The 21,624-nt window shown below is 37.6% G+C and overlaps 1 protein-coding gene across 8 annotated transcripts in view; it reads left to right on the top strand.

The window, feature by feature from the left end:
* Ralgapa1 (Ral GTPase activating protein catalytic subunit alpha 1) overlaps positions 1 to 21,624 on the top strand; it is a 271,828-nt gene that overhangs the window by 85,224 nt on the left and 164,980 nt on the right. For 5 of the 8 annotated variants that reach the window (XM_045155392.1, XM_045155387.1, XM_045155386.1 and 2 more), the window contains exons 16-17: positions 1,505 to 1,666; positions 17,236 to 17,376. In XM_045155392.1, coding sequence (XP_045011327.1) covers positions 1,505 to 1,666; positions 17,236 to 17,376 — 303 coding nt within the window. The remainder of the gene's footprint in view (positions 1 to 1,504; positions 1,667 to 17,235; positions 17,377 to 21,624) is intronic. The other 3 variants (XM_045155394.1, XM_045155393.1, XM_045155389.1) reach the window with 1 other exon arrangement.

Below are 21,624 nucleotides of genomic sequence, written 5' to 3'. Positions count from 1 at the left end.
TATTTTAAATATTTAAGTAAAATCAAAATTTATAAAATGTCCACTTAAAAATGAAAGGATGGGGCTAGAGAGATGACTCATTGGTTAAGGTACTTGCCTGAAAAGCCTAATGACCTGGGTTTAGCTCCCTAGTTCCCCTTAAAGCCAAATGCACAAAATGGCACATGCATCTGGAGTTTGTTGGCAGTGGCTGGAGGTCTTTTTGTATGCATTCTCTCTGTATGACTCTCTTCTTTCTCTCTCTGCTTGCAAAGAAATGAATAAAAAAAACTTTAAGTAGTCATTTATTTATAATAAACATTAAAAAATACCTGAAAGGTTGATTTTATTTTAAAGGTATATAATAAAGAATTACTTGAAAATTTTTGGAAATTTTCTTACTTTAAAAGCAAACATTAGCTGGGCATGCTGGTGCATAACTTTAATCCCAGCACTTGGGAGGCAAAGGTAGGAGGATCGCCATGAGCTCGAGGCCACCCTGAGACTACATAGTGAATTCCAGGTCAGCCTGGGCTACAGTGAAACCCTACCTCAAAAAAACAAAAATCAATAAATAAATCATAACAAAACAAATACTCCCTAGCTGTGAAATACATATTTTTATAATGTTAAAAGGGAGACAGTGGGCTGGAGAGATGGCTTAGCGGTTAAGCGCTTGCCTGTGAAGCCTAAGGACCCCGGTTCGAGGCTCGGTTCCCCAGGTCCCACGTTAGCCAGATGCACAAGGGGGCGCACGCATCTGGAGTTCGTTTGCAGAGGCTGGAAGCCCTGGCGCGCCCATTCTCTCTCTCCCTCTATCTGTCTTTCTCTCTGTGTCTGTCGCTCTCAAATAAATAAATAAATAAATAAATAATTAAAAAAAAAGGGAGACAATAGCAAAAATTATTATATCATTAATACATGTCTTTATGATCCTTGATTTAGTGTTCTACATTTTAAAAAATCAGTTCAAGCCAGGTATGGTGTCACATGCCTTTAATCCCAGCAATCAGAAGGCAGAGGTAGGAGGATTGTCATGAATTAGAGGTCAGCCTGGGACTATAGAGTATGTTCCAGGTCAGCCTGGGCTAGAGTAAGACCCTAACTCAAAAAAAGCCATAAATAGTAAGTAAGTAAATAAGTAACTAGCAATTGCATGTAAGTCATATTTCATACTCAAAGTCAACCACTTGTTCATGGTAGAATGTTTCTAAACTAGAGGCTTTCAATAGATAATTTAGGAAACTTATTACTGAAAGATGGCATTTTCCTAGTTCATTTCCCTTCTTAATATTAAAGCAACATTATTGTTGATGGTGGTGTTTTAAAATTTTGCCTGTTTTGTAATATGATTTTTACATAAAATGAAGTTCCAAAATGCTTTATATTATACAGCATTTTATCTTGTTACTTTGTAATTTATTGAGTAAGCCCTGGATTTTGAGGCAACATAGTTCACATACTATGAAGATACTGACCAATGATCAGTATGCCACACACTGATACCAGAAATATGCATTTCTAGGAGTTGGACATGAATTTCAGAAAGTTTCTGTTGATAAGTCGTTTTCTCGTGGGTGGAGTCGTGATCAGCCTGGCCAAGCCCCAATGAGACAGAGAAGTGCAACAACTACTGGCTCCCCAGGAACTGAAAAGGCGAGAAGTATAGTACGGCAAAAAACTGTTGGTATGTACTCCTTAAAATCACGAAACATGTAAGGGCAATAAGTTTATAGTTCTTAAAACAGTAAATAGACACTTTTCTTGCCAGTTGATTTTTATTGTGAAATGAGAAACTTCTATTGCAAAACTTCTTTTTTTCCCCACAGTAATATCGAGTCCAGTGATATGCTGTATAAACTGTATTAAGATTTACATTCTTGGGCTGGAGAGATGGCTTAGTTAAGGCACTTGCCTGCGAAACCTAAGGACCCAGGTTTGATTCTCCAAGGTGGCACATGTGTCTGGAGTTCATTTGCAGTGGCCAGAGGCCCTGGTGTGCCCATTCTTTCTCTTTCTCTCTAATACATAAATAAAGATAAAACATTAAAAAATTTTTACATTCTTTGTAAGAGCCAAAGGAAGAGTGGGACTGTTCACAGTGCAATATTCCAGATACAAAATCGCCTGGATATCAATGACCTTGTGGTGCCTGGTACTACCTACACAAGATCATCATAATAGGAGGAAAAGATAATGACATTGAAATCAAAGAGTGACTAATTGAGAGTGTGAGGGAATATGATGGAGTGTGGGATTTGTCAGGGAGAAGGTAGGGGCATGGGAGAGTTATCATATCATGGTTTATTGTCTATAATTATGGAGGCTGTCAATAAAATGTTAAAACTATTTTTTAAAAAGTTTACATTCTTTTTTTTTTTTTTTTTTCCCCGAGGTAAGGTTTCACTCTAGCTCAGGCTGACCTGGAATTCACTATGGAGTCTCAGGGTGGCCTCGAACTCACGGCGATCCTCCTACCTCTGCCTCCCAAGTGCTGGGATTAAAGGTGTGTGCCACCATGCCCGGCTAAGTTTACATTCTTGTTATGCAGATATCCTTGTTTTTTAAAATGTTATTTTATGGAGTACAAGAGGTAGAACTCTAATTGAGTTTGGGGAACTCATACATAAACTGGCATACTTTCCATTAAATGAATATACTCACATACATAAAAATTTAGGGTAGTTAGTTTTCATTATTACAAGTATGTAGTAATAATGGCTTTACAAACTTCCAAACAAAATTGATATTTGCTCCTGGCAAGCAGCTTGAGGTATAGATGGAATCTGTTGCTTCGTTTCCTTCTACTTTTCTTCCCTCTCTCCCTCTCTGTCACTCTTGCTCTCTAAATGAATAAAGACATTTATATAATATGGATAATAGCACTATGGGTTCACTGACAGGAAGAATTTCTAAGTTCAGGATCACTCAGCATTCTGTAGACCTTGCAACTATCTTATTCATTTTCCTCCCACAGGTTTATAACTTGGTGTAAATTATAGTAGAAAGTATATTACATTGAAAAACAAGGAAATCTTATGTCTTTATTTCTTTGTTTCTCCTTTTTTTTCTTACTATATGGCTAGGTGGACCTAGGCAATTTACTAAGACTTTCTAGATTTCATCTCTTTAATGGCAATGATATTTCTTTTGCCTGAAACAAAATTATGTACCATTATTTCAGGGTATATAATTATGATTCTAGGAAAGGAGAATTGTCCATGGGAATGAATTTATATTAATGGTAATGAACAATAAACATTATTTTACAATGAAACTGTAATTGTAAGGAAAAGTCTTAAGTGTCTTTATAAGTGTTAAGAATTATAGCTGGAACAGAAGGCACAATACTAAAAAGAGAATAAGGAAGTTAAAGCTATTTCAAAAATTCAAAAGCAAATAAAATTTGTAGTTAATTTAAAATATTTTAAAAGTTCATATATTCAGAGTTATCTTACGAGTCTAAAAAGAGCTCATGATTATTTTAATTATATATTCTCAGGTAGAAGGAATGATAGCAGGGAAAAGGATATTGATAGATTAAAATTAAAATAATACTTGAGAATTTAGTGTACAGCTGGCATGGTCATGCATACCTCTAATCCAGAGCCTGGAGGCAGATGTAGGAGGATTGCTGTGAGTTCAAGACTACTGTGAGATAGTGAATTCCAGGTCAGGTCAGGTCAGGTCAAGTCAGGTTAGCCTGGGACTAGAGTGAGATCCTACCTCAAAAAATAAATAAATAAATAAAATAAAAAGAATTTGTTATACAAATACTTTTAAGTCTTAAGGAATTTAAAAATTTTTTTTTTAAATATTGGAGCTGAGGAGTTAGTTCAGTGTTTACCATAAAACCATGGAACCTGAGTTCAGATCTCTAGTAACATGTAAAAAACTGGGTGTAGTGGTGGGTACCTGTAATCTCAGTACTGGGGAGGTTGAGACAGGAGGATCCCTAGGGCTTATAGTCTAGCTTGTCTAGACAAATTTGTGGGCACAGATGCAGTGAAAGATTGTCTCAAAAAGTAAGGTGGATAAGGTAGAATATGATAGAGGAAGACACCCAATGTCTGCCTCTGGTCTCCATATGCACACACATGTGCCCATATGCATATGAACATGTATCATATACATACAGACACAAAAGGAAGAGCATATTATTCATTCATTACTTATTGTGGTGCTAGGGACTAAATCTAGTGCATGCTAAGGCAAGCATTCTTCTCACTGAGTTATATCTCCAGTCCTGAAAATATTTATTATACCTGAAATACATTTCTTCATTTTATATCTATGTTACATTTATAAAAAATACTTGTATATCAAGAAAGAATTTCTTTTAGGCAAGGTCTTATGTAACCCATGCTGTCCCTGAACCTGCCATGTAGCTGAGGCTGGCCTTGAGCTTCTTGTCCTTCTGCCTCCATCTCTCAAGTGGTAGGGTTACAGGCCACGCACCAATCCAGGAAAGACTGTTTTTATTTAAATACTTAACTTTGTTTAAGCCTTGATTGTTGTTATAAAACTATTTATTGACAATTTCCTATATATAATATACCATGATCATAATCCCTTCCTTTTCCCTTTCCCAAACCCCTCTCCATTGAATAAACTTTGATTCTTTTTAAGTATGTATATTTTTATTATAGAAGTCATTTTTGTTTAGTTTGTGACATCTAGGGAAGCAATAAAAACCTATTAGCTATAGAACAAGAAGTAATCTTTGTTAATCTGTTGAATATGTCTTTCTAGTATTTTCAATAGTATGGAATAAAATACTCCAAATTCAGCTGACTCTGATATATATGTCAAAAACCTTGTCAAACAAATAGTAAAGCATTCAAAATTGTATTAAGACAGGTGCATGCATAAAGTTGGTAAGTGAAAGTCAGCAGACTTAGAAAGATATTTTTTTTATATTTGTCTGTGGTGTTTTTAGGTAAGGCTTCACAATATAGCCCAGACTAATTTGGGACTCACTGTGTAGCCCAGGCTGGTCTGAAACTCACAGCAGTCCTTTTGCCTCAGCCTAGTACTGAATTTACAGATGTGAATTGTTAACATTGACTTTTTTATGTCCATAGCGAATATTTATAGTTAAAAATTTGGTCTGTGAAAAAGTGTATATATTGTAGTTAATCTTTTCATTCCATTCCCTATCCTTCCCATTTACATCACTAGAGATAAACCACTCTTAGCAGTTTCTTGACCATCCTTCTAAAGATACTTTGTGCACCTATTGGCCTAAAACATAATGCCTAAATGGTTGTGAACCATTAATGAAAAAAAAATTAGGTACTCAATATCAAAACACTGTTCTATAGCATTAGGCTGTAGTTATGAACAAGCACTTGCTCTTAGTCCAAAGGCTGAGAAATGATGAATGAGACAAAGTAAAGTTGGAGCTGATGATTCTAGTGTTGGGGAGACATAAACAGATAAACCAATATTAGGTGATAGTAAATTACAAAGAAAAGTAAAGCAGGAGAAAGAACCAGACTAAGGGAGAAGAAGTAAGACTTTTAGATAGGTAGGTAAAAAGGGACCTGTTTTATCATATATATGATGTGACTTAGTAATATGAGAGGATGAGCTTAGCAGATAACTAGAAGTACATTCTAGACAAAAGGAAAAGGCCAGGAGCCAGTGCTGCTTGAGTGAAGAATAATTATTGTAGGTGTAAGAAAGTTATTGTAGGTGGAATGTGGAGTAAGAAAGGAAGAGGGTATGTTAGGAGATGAGGTTAAGCTGTCATGTATCTTTAAGATTATTATCTACCCAAATTAGTTTATCTTCCTATAACATTTTATTACGTGGAAGTACCATAATTTAACCTATATACTGGAAATGGATATATATTTTATAATTTTATGTTAATAAAATGACTTAGCATATACTCCTACTTTGTGCATATGTTCAAGTATATCTGTAGGTTAAATTTGTAAGATTTGAGATCAGATTGCCTCCTAAATGGAAAATACAGATTTATACTTTCATTCTCAATAAAGAACTTAAAATTTTTTAAAATGTGTTTATTTTCAAGCAGAGAGCAAGGGAGCAAGGGAGGGAAAGAATGGGCACCCCAGAGCCTCTTGCCACTGCAAGCAAACTCCAGATACATGTACAACTTTGTGTCTCTCCTTTATGTGGGCACTAGGTAATGAAACCTGGGTCATCAGGCTTTGCAAGCAAGAGCCTTTAGTCACTGAGCCATATCTCTATCCAGCCCAAACAGTTCCTTTGTCTTCCATATGCTTACCATTGATTATATTATTATGAACATTTTGCTCCATGGTGGTATAATTTGAAAAATTATCTGATTGTAATTTTAACTTTTTTTTTTTTTCTTTTTTGAGGTTGGGTTTCACCCCAGTTGAGGCTGACCTGGAATTCACTATGTTGTCTCAGGGTGGCCTTGAACTCATGATGATTTTCCTACCTCTGCTTCCTAAGTGGTGGGATTAAGTGCATGCACCGCCATACCCAGGTTAACTTTTTTCTTTTGAGGTGGCAATTCACTATGTTGGCTTAGGTTAGTCTCCTGCCCTTGTGTTAAAGTGATCTACCTGCCTCAGTCTCCAAATTAGCTGGGACTACAGGCATGTGCCTGGTTTTTGTTTTATCAGAGTATGAATAAAGATTAACATATTTCAGTCAGTCCAGAAGTTACTTGGGAGCCAGACCTGGTGGTGTGGGTGTGTAATTCCATTTACATGGAAGGCTGAGGCAGGAAGACTTTATAAGTGACTTCAACGTCAGCCTGCACCACTTTGTGAGACCCTATCTCAAAATCAGACAAAGGACTAGGGAGATGGCTCAATGACTAAGAATGTGTGTTGTGCATGAGTGAGGACCTGATTTCTGTCCCTAGCATTCACATAAGAGGTTGGGGCATGGTTCACACCTGTAACCCGAGCACTGCAAGGGCAGAGATAGGAGGACCACTGGAGCTCACTAGTCAGCCATTCTACTGAAAAATAGTGAGCTCCATGTTCAGTTAGAGACTCTTTCTCGAAGTTATAATGTGGAAGAGCAATAGAGGAAGATACCTGATATCCTCCTCTGGCCTTCACATGGGTGCACATGGGCACATCTGCACACACATTTATACACCACATGAATATACACATACTAGACACATACCCTTCCTGCTAAACTAATCAAATAAAAAAGTAAAAAGAAATCTGAGTAGCTCATTGGTAGGGCCTGCTTAGCATGTGTGAAGCACTGGAGGATTCATTAGTTCATGGTTATACTCAAAAGTTGTGTGGCATGGGGGATAGAGTTAAGCTTTTCTTCATATATTAAAAAAATGTAAGCTAATACAATAAGGAAGGAATTATGGGACTTGAAAAAAGTCTCAGAATGGGCCCTTTGTAGATTTAAACAGGATCATCCATAGCTGGTAAAAAATCATTAGGTAAAAGATTATTTAAGAACAGGATATTCATTTCATTTAATGCACAGTTAATCCCATAATCCTCAAAAAATCATGGCATTCCTAGATTGACATTTATATCAATATGCCTTGCTAATATTGGACCAATTCTGATTACGTTAGTGGATTTTTCTGGTATACTTTCTCCGTATTCCATTTTGCTTATAGAAGAACTACTCCGTCATCTTATAAACACATTTAAAAAAAGCAATTTGAGGGTCAGTTCCAACTCTTGCCTCAATACCATAACTCTGATTAAATCATAGCCTGTTGATTATACCTTGAGCTGAGTATCTCTCATCTACATTTCTACTGCTGCTACTTTGGTCCAGTATGCCATGTTGCCTCCATTGCAGCAAGAGCATCCTCACTTGTTTCACTGTATTAGTCTGTCATTATCTTCACATTCATTTTCTATGATTTTTTCGTAATGATACTTGTTTTTTTCAAATTTGATGTGGCTTCTTTGCTTACATCTTTCTGTTTCTATTAATTCTTTTGTCATAGCTTGATTTATAAAGTCTCTGCATGGTTGGGCCTCTGGCTGTTAATTTTTTCTTTTTTTTTATTAACAACTTCCATGATTATAAAAAATATCCCATGGTAATGCCCTCCCTCCCCCTCTTTCCCCTTTGAAACCCTATTCTCCATCACATTCCCTCTCCCTCTCAATCAGTCTCTCTTTTATTTTGATGTCATAATCTTTTCCTATTAGGATGGCCTTACATAGGTAGTGTCAGGCACTGTGAGGTCATGGATATCCAGGCCATTTTTGTCTGGGGGGAGCACATTGTAAGGAGTCCTACCCTTCCTTTGACTCTTACATTCTTTCTGCCACCTCTTCCACAATGGACCCTGAGCCTTGGAAAGTGTGAGAGAGATATTTCAGTACTTAGCACTCTTGCCACTTCTTTCCACCACCATGATGCCTTCGGAGCCATCCCAATATCACTGCCATCTGAAAATAGAAGATCCTCTACCAAAAGTGAGAGTAGCATTATTATAAGGGTGTGAACATTAAGAGAAGTGCTTCCTGGGCAGTTTGATAAGTATAGTATATACATTTAGCCAGACAGCAGCAGATGTTACACTCCTAGGGCTCATGACTACCCCTGTTTTAAGTTTTCAGTATCAGGGATGTATTCCCTCCCATGGAGCAGTCCTCCAGTCTAATTAGAGGGCAGTTGGTTTCCACCATGACAGACGTGCCACTATTGCACCCGTTGGCTCATTTTGCCTGCCTTGCCAAATATAAGGCTTGCAGTGTCCACTGTTGAGTATCTTCACTGGTGTTTTCTCTTTCTGCCATTGAACTGCATGCAGAATGGCTTCTTCCAGCTTTCTGTCAGCTGGTCTACATGGAGGAGGTTTTCAGCTCAGTTCCAGGATTTCTCAGTGACCTTGCAGCCCAAGTATGTGGAGTCTTCAGCAATAGGGTCTTACCATCTATTCCTGGTGGGAAACCAAGGGCCTCAGCAATGGCCTGTAATGTTTTGGGGGCATCAGGGACCTCTCTGGCCAACAACTCACTGGAAGGTATCCCATCCCTGGCACTGAAAATTTTCTAGCCACAATCTACAGCACCTGAGTGTTTCATTGTCCAAAAAAATAGGTACCCATATGATTTATTTATATCCTCTTAGATCTTGATCAGCCCTCCCTCTGCCTTTCCTTTACTCAATCTCTTCCCCTGACCTCACTTTGGGCCTTTTCACCCCCATTAATCTATTCTTCTACTTACATATATATAATACCATCCTATTAAGTACCCCTCTTCCTTCCTTTCTCTTCCCTTTATATCTCTTTTTTAGCTTACTGGCCTTTGCTACTGAATTTTCTTCCTACTCACACAGAAGTCCAATCATCTGTAGCTGGGATCCACATATGAGAGAGAACATGCAATGTTTAGCTTTCTGGACCTGGGTTACCTCACTTAGTATAATCCTTTCCAGATGCATCCATTTTCCTACAACTTTTATAACTTCATTTTTCTTTACCACTGAGTAGAACTCCATTGTATAAATGTGCCATATCTTCATTATCCACTCATCAGTTGAGGTACATCTAGGCTGGCTCCATTTCCCAGCTATTGTGAATTGAGCAGCAATAAACATGGTTGAGCACGTACTTCTAAGGTAGCGACATGAGTCCTTAGGATATTTGCCTAGGAGTGCTATAGCTGGGTCATATGGTAGATCTATTAATTTTTTCAATTAAGAACCTTTTTTATTTAAAAATGAGAGTAGAACTCATTCAGTTCAACTTCCTCCTATAAAGCAGTTCCAAAAGACTGTGAATCACACGTGATCAGATTTATCACAGCAGTGGCCCCACTTTTTGTACTATATTTTCTATATCTGTTAATTTCTTATTGCTGGGACAAAAGAGCTGATCAGAATCAACTTAAGACAAGAAAGAGTTTATTTTGGCTGCAGTTCCAGAGGGCAGAGTCCATCATGGTTTGGAAAGCATGGCAGGAGCAGGAATCACATTGTCACATTAGCGGGGAGGAAGTAGGGAGAATAGTACATGGGTCCAGCCATAACACCTCACTCCTCCTCTCACTGACACATCTTTGCCAAGGCTTAACCTCCTAATGGTTCCACAGTCTTCACAAGCAGGGCCACCAGCTGGCACTTGGGTATTCAAAATCATGAGCCTATGTTTATTTTGGGGAGGACAGGGAAGGGATCATTTTACATTCACACAACAACACCTGGAGAGGCTTACTTGGAATCATGTCTCTTTGGGAGTTTTCTTCCCCCCCCCCCCCCCCCCCCGAGGTGGGGTCTCACTCTAGCCCAGGCTGACCTGGAATTCGCTATGGAGTCTCAGGGTCGCCTCAAACTCACGGCAGTCCACCTACCTCTGCCTCCCGAGTGCTGGGATTAAAGGCGTGCACTACCATGCCCGGCTTCTTTGGGAGTTTTCAATGTCTTATGCTTGGATGTCTGTTTCTTATTCCATATTTGGGGTGTTTTCTGCTGCCTTTCATTGCTTAAGTTTTTTGTACCTTTTTTTTTTTTGTTTTAAATCTCTGTTTCTTCTACCATATATGTTCTTAGGTTGATGTCTTATTTCTCAGAGTTCTTGACAGGGTCATGCATATCTCTTTATTGATGCCTTGCTCATGGTTTTTCTTTCTTCTTGATAGATTGTATTGCTGATGCTTTCCACTGTGTGTTTTTATTTGAATTATTGGATTTTTCATTTTCATCTTTTTTTTTTTCCTTAAAACCCTTAATTTCTTGCTGTAGCCCACACTGGCCCAGCATTCACAGTATAGTCTCAGGCTGGCCTTGAACTCACAGTGATCCACCTACCTCTGCCTCCTGAGTGCTGGGATCAAAAGCATGCACTACCATGCCTGGCTAGTACCTTTAATTTTGGTAATCGAGGATTTATGATCTCTTGGAGATGTCATGTTGTCATACTTTTTATTTTTCTTGTTTTGTATGTTCTGAGTTATGCATGTGTTGGTATTTGTATGTCTTTTTTAAAAATATTGTTATTTGTTTATTTGAGAGCAATAGACAGAGAGAGAAAGAGGCAGAGAGAGAGAGAGAATGGGCGCGCCAGGGCCTCCAGCCACTGTAAATGAACTCCAGACACGTGCGCCCCCTTGTGCACCTGGCTAATGTGGGTTTTGGTGAAGCGAGCCTTGAATCGGGCTCCTTAGGCTTCACAGGCAAGCGCTTAACCACTAAGCCATCTCTCCAGCCCCGATATTTGTATGTCTTAATGAGCTCTGTCATCTACTTAATGCCTAGTACCACTTAGAGAGGAGAAAACAGCAACACAGTAATAGCACTGACCGAACAGCATTAAACCCAAATAAATGTACTATTATGCATCAAGTTGAATCCAACTACTACACCCTAGAGTAACTCAGGTTAGCACTTGGTCCCTTTTCAAGGTAACACCTGGCTGAAGGCCTCCAAGCTATGGAGATGGACAAAATAGATTTTTTTCCCCCAGTGCTGACTCACACATCCATAGCACATCTCTACACTGGATTCAAGGATTATGAGAATTGGCTTTGTTCCAAGGCTAGAATGCCAGGTCTCCTGGCTTTCCTTGTTAATGAATCTTTCATTACCTCTCCTGCTGGCTCATTTTTATAACCTTATTTTGTTCTTTACTCTCTGTATTCTAGCCTTATTTTACATTTGCTAAAGTGATGAGGCCAAAGTGTCTGCTGCCTAGAATTCGGTAGCCAGCAAAATTAATCTTAAGAAGTAAAGAAGTTCTCAAACTAAGATTTGGGGAATTTCTTCTAGTTCAGTTCTCTTGCCCAGAAAGGAAAGAAGAAAATCAAGCAGGAAAGTGGTAGATGTCAGAAACTTGAATCTATAAATAAGGGATAAATGTTAGTGAATGATAAATGAAAGTTCAAACACATATTTTTTTCTTAATCTTGTAGATAAGGACTGTTAAACATACAGTGTACTAGTGATTGTATCATACTAGTGTGTGATATGATTGACTACACTACAACAGGGTCTTAGAGGAGGACTTGGGAAGACTTGCACTATGGAAAGTGCCATACTGTTATGTAAAAGAGTATTGCATTAGCTGTGAACTCTTACTGAAAACTCAGAAGTAACCATTATTCATTTACTAAGAGAGGAGAAACAACAGAATCATATGGTATGTTCAGTTAAAACTGGAGAAGGCAGGTAAAAATAGCATACAAAAAGAAAGAACTAGAGCAATGAATAAAAAACAACATAGGGTTGGAGAGATAGGTTAGCAGTTAAGGTGCTTGCCTGCGAAGCCCAAGGACCTAGGTTCAATAACCCAGTATCCATGTAAACCAGATGCACCAGGTGGCACTTGCATTTGGAGTTTGTTTACAGTTCCGGAAGCCCTAGTGAACTCATTCTGTTTCTCTCTTCCCCCTCTCAAATAAATAAGTATACAAATAAATATTTTTTAAAAGTTAAAAAATAATAACGTTGATTTGACTAGTAATTCAAGTATATCAGTAATCACTTTAAACATTTGTGGTCTAACTACAGCAGTTAAAGAACAGAATATCTTAATGTTTAAAGAAAAAAAAACAAGGCTCGTTGTGCGCACCTTTAATCCCAACACTCGGGAAGGAGAGGTAGAAGGATCGCTGTGAATTTGAGGTCAGCCTGGAGCTATCAAATGAGTTCCAAGTCAGTCTGGACTAGAGTGAGACCCTACCTCAAAGCAAAAATAAAAGATAAAAAGACTTAACAACATGTTATCTATAAGAATTCCACTTAAAAGGACTAGAGAGATGGCTCAGTGGAAAAAGTGCTTGCTGTGCAAACCTGAGTACCTGAGTTTGGAACCCCAGATACCATGTAAAACAGAAGCTATGGTGGGTTTCTGTAATCCTAGCACAATGGTGAGTGGGAGGTAGAGACAAGAGAAATTCTCAGAAGCTTGAGGGCCAGCTAGCCTGGCTAAAATAGCATAATTACACAATGAATAACAGATTTATAACTCTGACCAGACCATTAATGAAATTGAAGCCACAACTAATATTCTGAAACAAAGTACCAAGCTCAGATGAGTTTTAGTTTGTTGTGAATGTTACAATTCCCATTAATTTCTCAACAGGAAATAGAACTAGAGGGAATACATCCTAACTCCTCAAGACTATCATTACATTAATACAATCTATCTTGTTAAACAAGCAGCAGAAGAAAACTCATGATCACATCAACATCTTCAAATTCAACTAAATATAAGGAGGGAACTTTCTAAACTTGATAAATCTGTAATTTATCACATATCTACCTGTAATATAATACTTTAATGAAACTAGTTTTTTATTATTATCTTGAGACAGTATTATTTTAAAAGTTATTATTTTTTAAATATTTATTTATTTATTTATTTGAGAGAGACAGACACAGAGAGAAAGACAGGTAGAGGGAGAGAGAGAGAATGGGCGCGCCAGGGCTTCCAGCCTCTGCAAACGAACTCCAGATGCGTGCGCCCCCTTGTGCATCTGGCTAACGTGGGACCTGGGGAACCGAGCCTCGAACCGGGGTCCTTAGGCTTCACAGGCAAGCGCTTAACCGCTAAGCCATCTCTCCAGCCCAAAAAGTTATTATTTTTATTTGTTTAGTTGAGATAGAGAGAGAGAGAGAGAGAGAGAGGGAGAGAGAGAGAGAGAGACATGGGGGGGGGATTGGTACACTAGGGCCGTTTGCTGCTGCAAATGAACTCCAGACATATGCATCATGTTGCCTGCATCTGGCTTAATGTGGATACTGGGGAATCAAACCCAGGTGGTCAGGCTTTGTAAGCAAGTGTCTTTAACTGCTGAGCCATCTCTCCAGCCCTGTGACAGTATCTCAGTGTAGCTCAAGCTGGTTTCAAGCTCTGCTTTCTATTGCCTTATTCTCCTGAGTGCTATTACAGGTGCTGCTGCTATGCCTAGATTCTTTTCCAAGATCAGCAATAAGACAAGGATATCCATTCTCACCACTCCTATCTAGTAGTCTTTGCAATGTACTAAGACAAGAAAATATGTACAAATTGGGAGGAGTAAACAAATTTATCTTTGTAGGTGACTATTACGTCATAGAAAATCTGCCAGAAACAGCCTTATGGAACTAAACAAACAAATCTAGCAAGGTTGTAGGAAACTAGAGTAATGCATTAAAGTTAGTTGTTTCTTACATAGCAGCAGTAAACAATTAAAATTTGAAATTAAAGGCATTAGCATCCAAATTTCTAAAAATAGGTATAAATCTAAAGAACCTACAAGTTCTATGTAAGTCAATCAATAAAACTCTGGTAAGTGAAGCTAGGCATGGTGTTGCATGCCTTTAACCCCAGCACAGGGGATGCAGAAGGAGGAGGATCACCATGAGTTTGAGGTCACTCTGAGAATACATAGTTAATTCCAGGTCAGCCTGAAAAACCAACCACCACCCCCCAAAAAAAGAAAAAAAACAAAACCAAACAAACCTCTGGTAAGTGCCAAATAAGTGAAGAGATAGAAAATATTGGCAATATGTCTGGCCTTCTCAATTTGATCAGTGAATTCAGTGCCATCTTAGATTCTTAAATTATTTCGTGAGTAATGGCAAACTTATTTTAAAGTTTATATGGGAAAGCAAAAACCCAGAATAGTCAACATAGTTGAAGAATGAAGAATGAAGAATAGTTGAAGAATGAATTCAGAGTGAAAGAGCCTGACTTCAAAACTTACTATAGTTATCAGGTCAGTGTTCAAGGATAACACAATAGGTAAGTGGAATAAAATAGAAATTAAAAAACAATAAAAATTCCAGAAACAGATCTGTATAACGTGGGTAGAGTGATGTCTGATAGGAGCACAGACAATTCAGTAGACAAAGTGTGATCTTAAAAAAAAAAAAATGCTGTAGCAACTGGACTCTCACATGTAAAGAAAATAGATCTATATAGAGAGAGCTTCCACTTTCCCACCCTTCAAAACTTAACATGGCCGTAGACCTAAATATACAACATATAAGTATGACATCTAGAAGATAACAGGAGAACAAGTCTAGAATCCTTAGGTTTTGCAATGAGTTTAAGATGCAGCATCATAAACAACCCAGGAAAGAAACATTTGTTAATTTAAAGCTGCTCAGAGAAAGACAGTACAGGAATGAAATAGCAAAACACAGGTAGGGGTAAAGGACTGGTCATATAATATTCAAGGAATCTTAAAACTCAATAGGAAAAAAAAAAAAAACAGTTCTTGAACAGTGGACAAAAGATCTGAACAGATGCCTTACCAAAGAGACATCAAAATAGCAATGAGTATATGACAAGCCACTCAACATCTTCATGTTAGTTACCTTCATGCTGCTCTGACCACGTTCATTTTGGCTCAGAGATTCAGAGGATTTCAACCCATCATGACAGTTCATGGTGGCAGAGCATATGGAAGGAGGTACTAGACATTCAAAGAGGACATTGTTCTTGAATGTAAAAAGTTGAGGGGCTAACCTAAAAATAGATTGCAAGCTTTGCAGAAGTCAAAATTCTTTTTTTTTTTTTTTTGTTTGTTTGTTGCTGTACAAGAAGTTTCAGAAAAGTAGCTAAGGTGAGATGATATTTCAAGTATGATGAAGTTTAGATTTTTGAAAACATTTTATTTATTTATTTGCTTGTTTGCTTGTTTATTTATTTATCTGAGAGAGAGAAGCAGAAAGAGAGAGAAAGAATGGGCATGCTAGGGCCTCTAGCCCTTGCAAACAAACTCCAAATGCATGCACCAACCTGGGCATCTAGCTTACGTGGGTATTGGAGAATCAAACCTGGGTCCATAGGCTTTGCAGACAAGTGTTTTAACTGCTAAGCCATCTCTCCAGCCCCAAGTTGAGATATTTTAAAACTGATCAGGTTTGTCAGGAAGAAAATAACTAAGAACATAAGTAACTCAAAGCCATGATACTGTGATAGAAGAGCAGGTCACTTTTAGGGAACAATACACAATTTTGTATGGTAGCAGCATGAAAGGACAATAGGCAGCTTTGATGTTTCAATGAGTGGTTAATCTTGACCATAGAGATTTGGAATTAGGGAAGTCCAGGATTTTGAATTGATGTCAACATTCAGTTGATCTTAGTTATACAAATTCAGCACCAGGAACCTGTCTCTGGTAGTCAGGGAAGTCTAGGAGAGATTAACATTCAAACTTGGTGACTTTTTAAAGCATTTGCAATATTGCTTAAGCATTTTGTTCATATATAGCAAGACCTACAAGTTCATTTAGTCAGTAGTTGTTAAAATAAGTTAAGTCACTGGGAAGTTTAGTAGTAATTGATAAGTGAACTAAAATTTTTCTACCTTTGTGAATTAGTTTTTTTTATTCTAAGAAATTATCCAATGCAATCAAATATAATTTTTGAAAAGTAACCTATATTAAAGTTTACCTTTAAAAACATACTTTTAAGGTTTTTTATGTTAGTGAATTGAATGAGCATAAGTTGTATACTTTTGCTAAGAACCTGATTCTTTTTCAATTTTTTTTTTTTTTTTTGAAATAGGGTCTCATGTAACCCAGGCTAGGCTCCAACTGGCTATGTAGCAGAGGATGACCTTGAACTTCTGATCTCCCTGCCTCCATCTCCCACTGGCTAGGATTCCAGGCATGTACCAACATGCCTGACTCAAGACCCTCATCCTTAATGTTGATTGCAAATTCTATTTTCTATAAATATTTCTACTTAAAAAATTTTAATTGTGCTATTATACTTCATTATAAATAAGATATTTATTTGATTTAACATTCTACTACCAGTAACAAATATTAAGTGTGAAAGTAAGTCTTTTTTGGTCGTGAATTACATAAAATTTTATGAAAAGGAACTGTTAATAACTTGGAAACTTTATCTCGGTAAGATCATGAAGATAGAGATGATATATTATAAGAATTCAGCCTTGCTAAGAAGAATGACTCAAAATTGCCTAGATAAATGACCCAATATGGTACCAAAACTGCTTTGAACTAGTAATACTGAGTACTTTCTATTATTTCCACTCAACAAATTTTCCATTTCTTGGTTTTGAAAACTTGCTAAAGAAACTGCTATATGTAATGGTATTCCATTGTAATTGTTAATAATAAAAAGCACTGTCCTGCTTTTACACTAGAATTTACATTCAAAATGTGGTGTTCTCTGATTTCTTTTTTTACAGCTTGCCAGTATTTGCTCTGCTGAAATGTTTTAATTTAAAATTTCTTTCCTTTGTATCTTTTAGTTTCTCTGTTGCTGCTTTTTCTGTGACACAGCCTTTCATTATAGTCACTCTTCTTTTTTCCTTCCCCACTTCTTTCTTTTCCTTTTTTGAAGCCATGAGAAGCCGATCCATTGGTGAATGTGCTCTGCCATCGGCCTATATTCGCAGTGCTAAAAGTGCTCCTGTTCTGATCCATACTTCCAAACCCTTCTTGCCTGATATTGTTCTCACTCCCCTTTCTGATGAGCTTTCAGGTAGTGCCACCTCTGCTAATTTCTGCACCACCTTTTCACTTTTTAATCCTCTGCTTTCAAATTGTGCTGAATCATGTACACTTTTCAGAGTTATTTTCTTTGGGGGAGGTGCGGAAAACTGGGAAATAACTGAGAAACCAACACTTGGGGTTCTTTGAACTCTAATGCTGTTCTTACAATTCATTCTGGAAGTGCTAAGTTTAGTGCTGTGCCAATGCCCAATATTTTTGGTTATAAAAAGCCACTTTTTTGCCTTATGTTTGAATTGTTCTCTCTCAAATGGTTAAAAGACATAGTTATGAGTATTTATATTATAGATGCCTCACAAGAGATGACTTGTAAGATAATTAGAGCCTTGACTTAATTTCCCATTGTTTTTCTAACAATATGTTAACTCTTGGGTAATTTATTCTCTGTCTTCTATAGATATAGAACTAAGAGTAGCCCATCATTGGGAAAAACATACAACCTAACAGTTATTTTGCAATACATTTTATTAGTTAAAATAGCATGTAGAATTCTAAGGAAGCTTATTTTTAAAACATTCTCTGAAGCCTCCACTCCCAAAGAATGTGAAAACATTCTTACCTATTTTTAAGCTTTAGGCTCTTAGTGGGATGGCCTGCTCTTTTATTAAGATTTAATTAACATTATAATAAAAACATATTCATCTTGGATTCAGTTCAATGAGTTGCTGTAACCCAGTCAAAATGTTGAACATTTCCATATCCCTAAGTGTTCTCTAGTTACTGTATGTGTGTCAGCAACTGCCCACTCCTCGCCTCCACATGCACAGCCATTTGTGCTTCACCACCATAGATTTGTTTCACTTTTTTAAACATGCAAATTATATAGTGTCTCATCTTTTGGACAGAAACAAACACAAGTATACTTTTCTGTGAAAAATATGATAGTTCAATGACACTTACTTGGACATTATTGGGAACTTTTATTTAGGAGTGCTTTTCTAAAGTTGCCACTTTTAATGAGGTTGTTGGTGGTATTTGATTCTTTTTAAGACTATCTTTATACTCTTCAGTTCCTAATGGACTGAAGAATCTATAAGTGAAGGTGAATTTATGCTAATAAGGATATTTCAGATGAAGTTCCTCCTGCCATCCCATCCTTAGCATCATTAAGATGAGAGGTTTCTTTTAAAATAGCAGGGTTAAGATAATTGGGATTTGCTTTGTGTAGGTACAGAAATGTATCTATATATTTTATGTTTGGTATTCTTTGAAGATATTGTAAATGACAAAACAGTATTTGTGTTTGTCAAATGGGGAGCTATCGCATTCAATTATTGGATATAGCTTTGTGTTTTCTATGTTGAATGGTGTTATGGTCAGGTTTGCATTGCTGGCAGAAAACTCCCGACCAAGAGCAGCTTGTGGAAAAAGAGTTTTATTTTGGCTTACAGACTTGAAAGGAAGCTTCACGATGGCAGGGGAAAATGATGGCATGAGCAGAGGGTAGACATCACCTCCTGGCCAACATCAGACTGACATCAGTAGGAGAATGTGTCAAACACTGGCAAGAGGAAGCTGGTTATAATACCCATAAGCCCGCCCCCAACAATACACAGCCTCCAGGAGGCTTTAATTTGCAAGTTGTCATTAGCTGGAGACCTAACATTCAGAACACCTAAGTTTATGGGGGCGGGAGAAACACCTGAATCAAACCACCACAAATAGGCAACAGTTACTTGAAAGTATTGTAAAAAAACATATTTATTTATTTGAGGGAGAGAAAGAAAGAGAATGAATGGGTGGGCTAGGGCTTCTTGTCATTGCAAACAAATTCCAGATGCATGAGCCAACTTGTGCATTTGTTTTTATGTGGGTACTGGGGATTTGAACCATGGTCTGCAGGATTTACAAACAAGTGCTTTAACCACTGAACCTTCTCCCAGCTGAGAGTATTTTTATCATGTTATTGGGAAGTGTCAAGTATTATTTTGAGGCTATAATTAATTAGTTTGTAATTTGCTTACTGATAAAAGTAAAATTGGGAATTTAGTCTTCATCTGAACTTTGGATTATTAATAAATATTTGATATATTCACGAATACTTAAAAAATTTTTGTCTATTTTTTATTTGAGAGCGACAGACAGAGAAAGAGGCAGAGAGGGAGAGAGAGAAAGAAGAGAGAGAGAATGGGTGTACCAGGGCCTCCAGCCACTGCAAACAAACTCCAGATGCATGCACCAGTTTGTGCATCTGGCCCACATGGGTCCTGGGGAATCGAGCCTCGAACCAGGGTCCGCTAAGCCATCTCTCCAGCCCATGAATACTTTTTATACTAATAAAAATTTAGGCTCCCAGTGCCATAACTGGGAAGATTAGAAACTATATAAATGAAGTAATTTACATTTTAATGAATGGGAGAGAATGATACATGTTTTTATTAAATATAGCTTAGCTATAATAAGTAAATATTTTGTGTTTTCATTACTCTCTTCAAGCACTGTACATTGTTACATGAGTAGCAATATATTTGCTCACGTCTAATTATAATTTAATTCCTGAAATTGGTGGACAAAGTAATTTTCCTGCCTTATAAATGAATTAGATACAGCTGAAAGAACCTCCCAGTGTGTTATAAACATCTGTCTAGATACATTCTTTTGCTTCTGGCTTTAAAAGAAGTATTTTATTTATTTACTTATTTACTTGCATGCAGAGAGAGACAGAAAAAAGAAAAAGAGAAAGAATGGGCACTCCAGGGCCTCTAGCCAGTGTAAACAAACTTTAGATGCGCATGCTTCTTTATGTGGGCACTGGGAAATCAAACCAGGGTCCTTAGGCTTTGCAGGCAAGTGCCTTAACTGCTGAGCCATCTCCAGCCCTGCTTTTGGCTTTTAAAATATATGTATACTTACAGGAAGGGAAGATGGCTCAGTGGATAAAGCACTTGCCTCATAAGCCTGATTACCTGAGCTCAGATCCCCAGGCCCCATATAAAAGCCAGAAGCTGTGATGAACTTCTGTAATCCCAGCATGCCAGTGCATTGATGGGAGGTAGAGACAGGAATTTCCTGGAAGCTGGCCAATCAGCTAGCCTGGCGAGACCAGCAGTGAACAATGAGAACAAGAGACTGCCTACAAACGAGGTAGAAGATGAGCACCAGTACCCAAAGTTGTTCTCTGGCTTCCACAACATGTGCTCACACTAACACACGAACACACACACACCTATATCATACACACATACATGTGACACTAAATTTATACGTGTATAATTAAAGGATTTATTGCAAGCCATTTTTTACTTTTTTGGAAAACTTAAAATGAGTTTTGGCCACTAATTTTTCAAAGGTTTGGTTTGAGCAAATATTTTCCTGTTTTAAAAAGCTATCATGGGCTGGAGAGATGGCTTAATGGTTAAGGCACTTGCCTGCAAAGCCTAAGAACTCATTTTCAAATATCCAGGTCCCACATAGCCAGACACATAGTGACGCAAGTGCACAATGTTGCATATGCACCATAAGGGGGCACATGCGTCTGGAGATCATTTGCAGTAGGCTGAAGGTCTTGACACCCTCATTCTCTCTCTCTCTTTCTCTCTTTCACTATCTCTCTCAAAAAGGAAAACTATCAGAAAGATTGTTTATGTTTTCAGAATATTCAAAACTTTATATAATTTTTTGTCTGAAACTTTACTATTTTGGCAAATATCTTTCAGTGCTAAAATATTTTTTTAAGTTCATAATTAAGTTTCTCTTTTATCTTTGGTTTTTAGAAATAGTCACATGGCTGTCCTTGAACTCACTAATAGTTACGGATGGCTTTGAACTCCTAATCCTCCTGCCTCTGCCTCCCAAATATTGGTGTATGCTACCTTGTGTAGGCTAGGCTTACCCCTTGAAAATGCAGTGTTTCTAATCTGTGGTTCATGCAGCTGAGTTCATGTAGCCCATAATAGTGCCCAACAACTTTGTAAATGACAGTGTCATGTCACCATGTCAAAAAGGTTGAACACCTCAGTTTATGATTTGATTTTAATTTTTTTGTTCATTTTTATTTATTTATTTGAGAGCGACAGAGAGAGAAAGAGGCAAATAGGGAGAGAGAGAATGGGCATGCCAGGGTCTCCAGCCGCTGCAGACAAACTCCAGACGCTTGTGCCCCCTTGTGCATCTGGCTAACATGAGTCCTGGAGAGTCGAGCCTCAAACCGGGGTCCTTAGGCTTCACAGGCAAGCATTTAACCGCTAAGCCATCTCTCCAGCCCTCAGTTTGATTTTTT

This window comes from Jaculus jaculus, chromosome 7 (assembly GCF_020740685.1).
Source record: "Jaculus jaculus isolate mJacJac1 chromosome 7, mJacJac1.mat.Y.cur, whole genome shotgun sequence".
Taxonomy (NCBI): Eukaryota; Metazoa; Chordata; class Mammalia; order Rodentia; family Dipodidae; genus Jaculus; species Jaculus jaculus.
The sequence above is the reverse complement of the archived record's forward strand: the minus strand, read 5'-3'. Positions and strand labels throughout refer to the sequence as shown.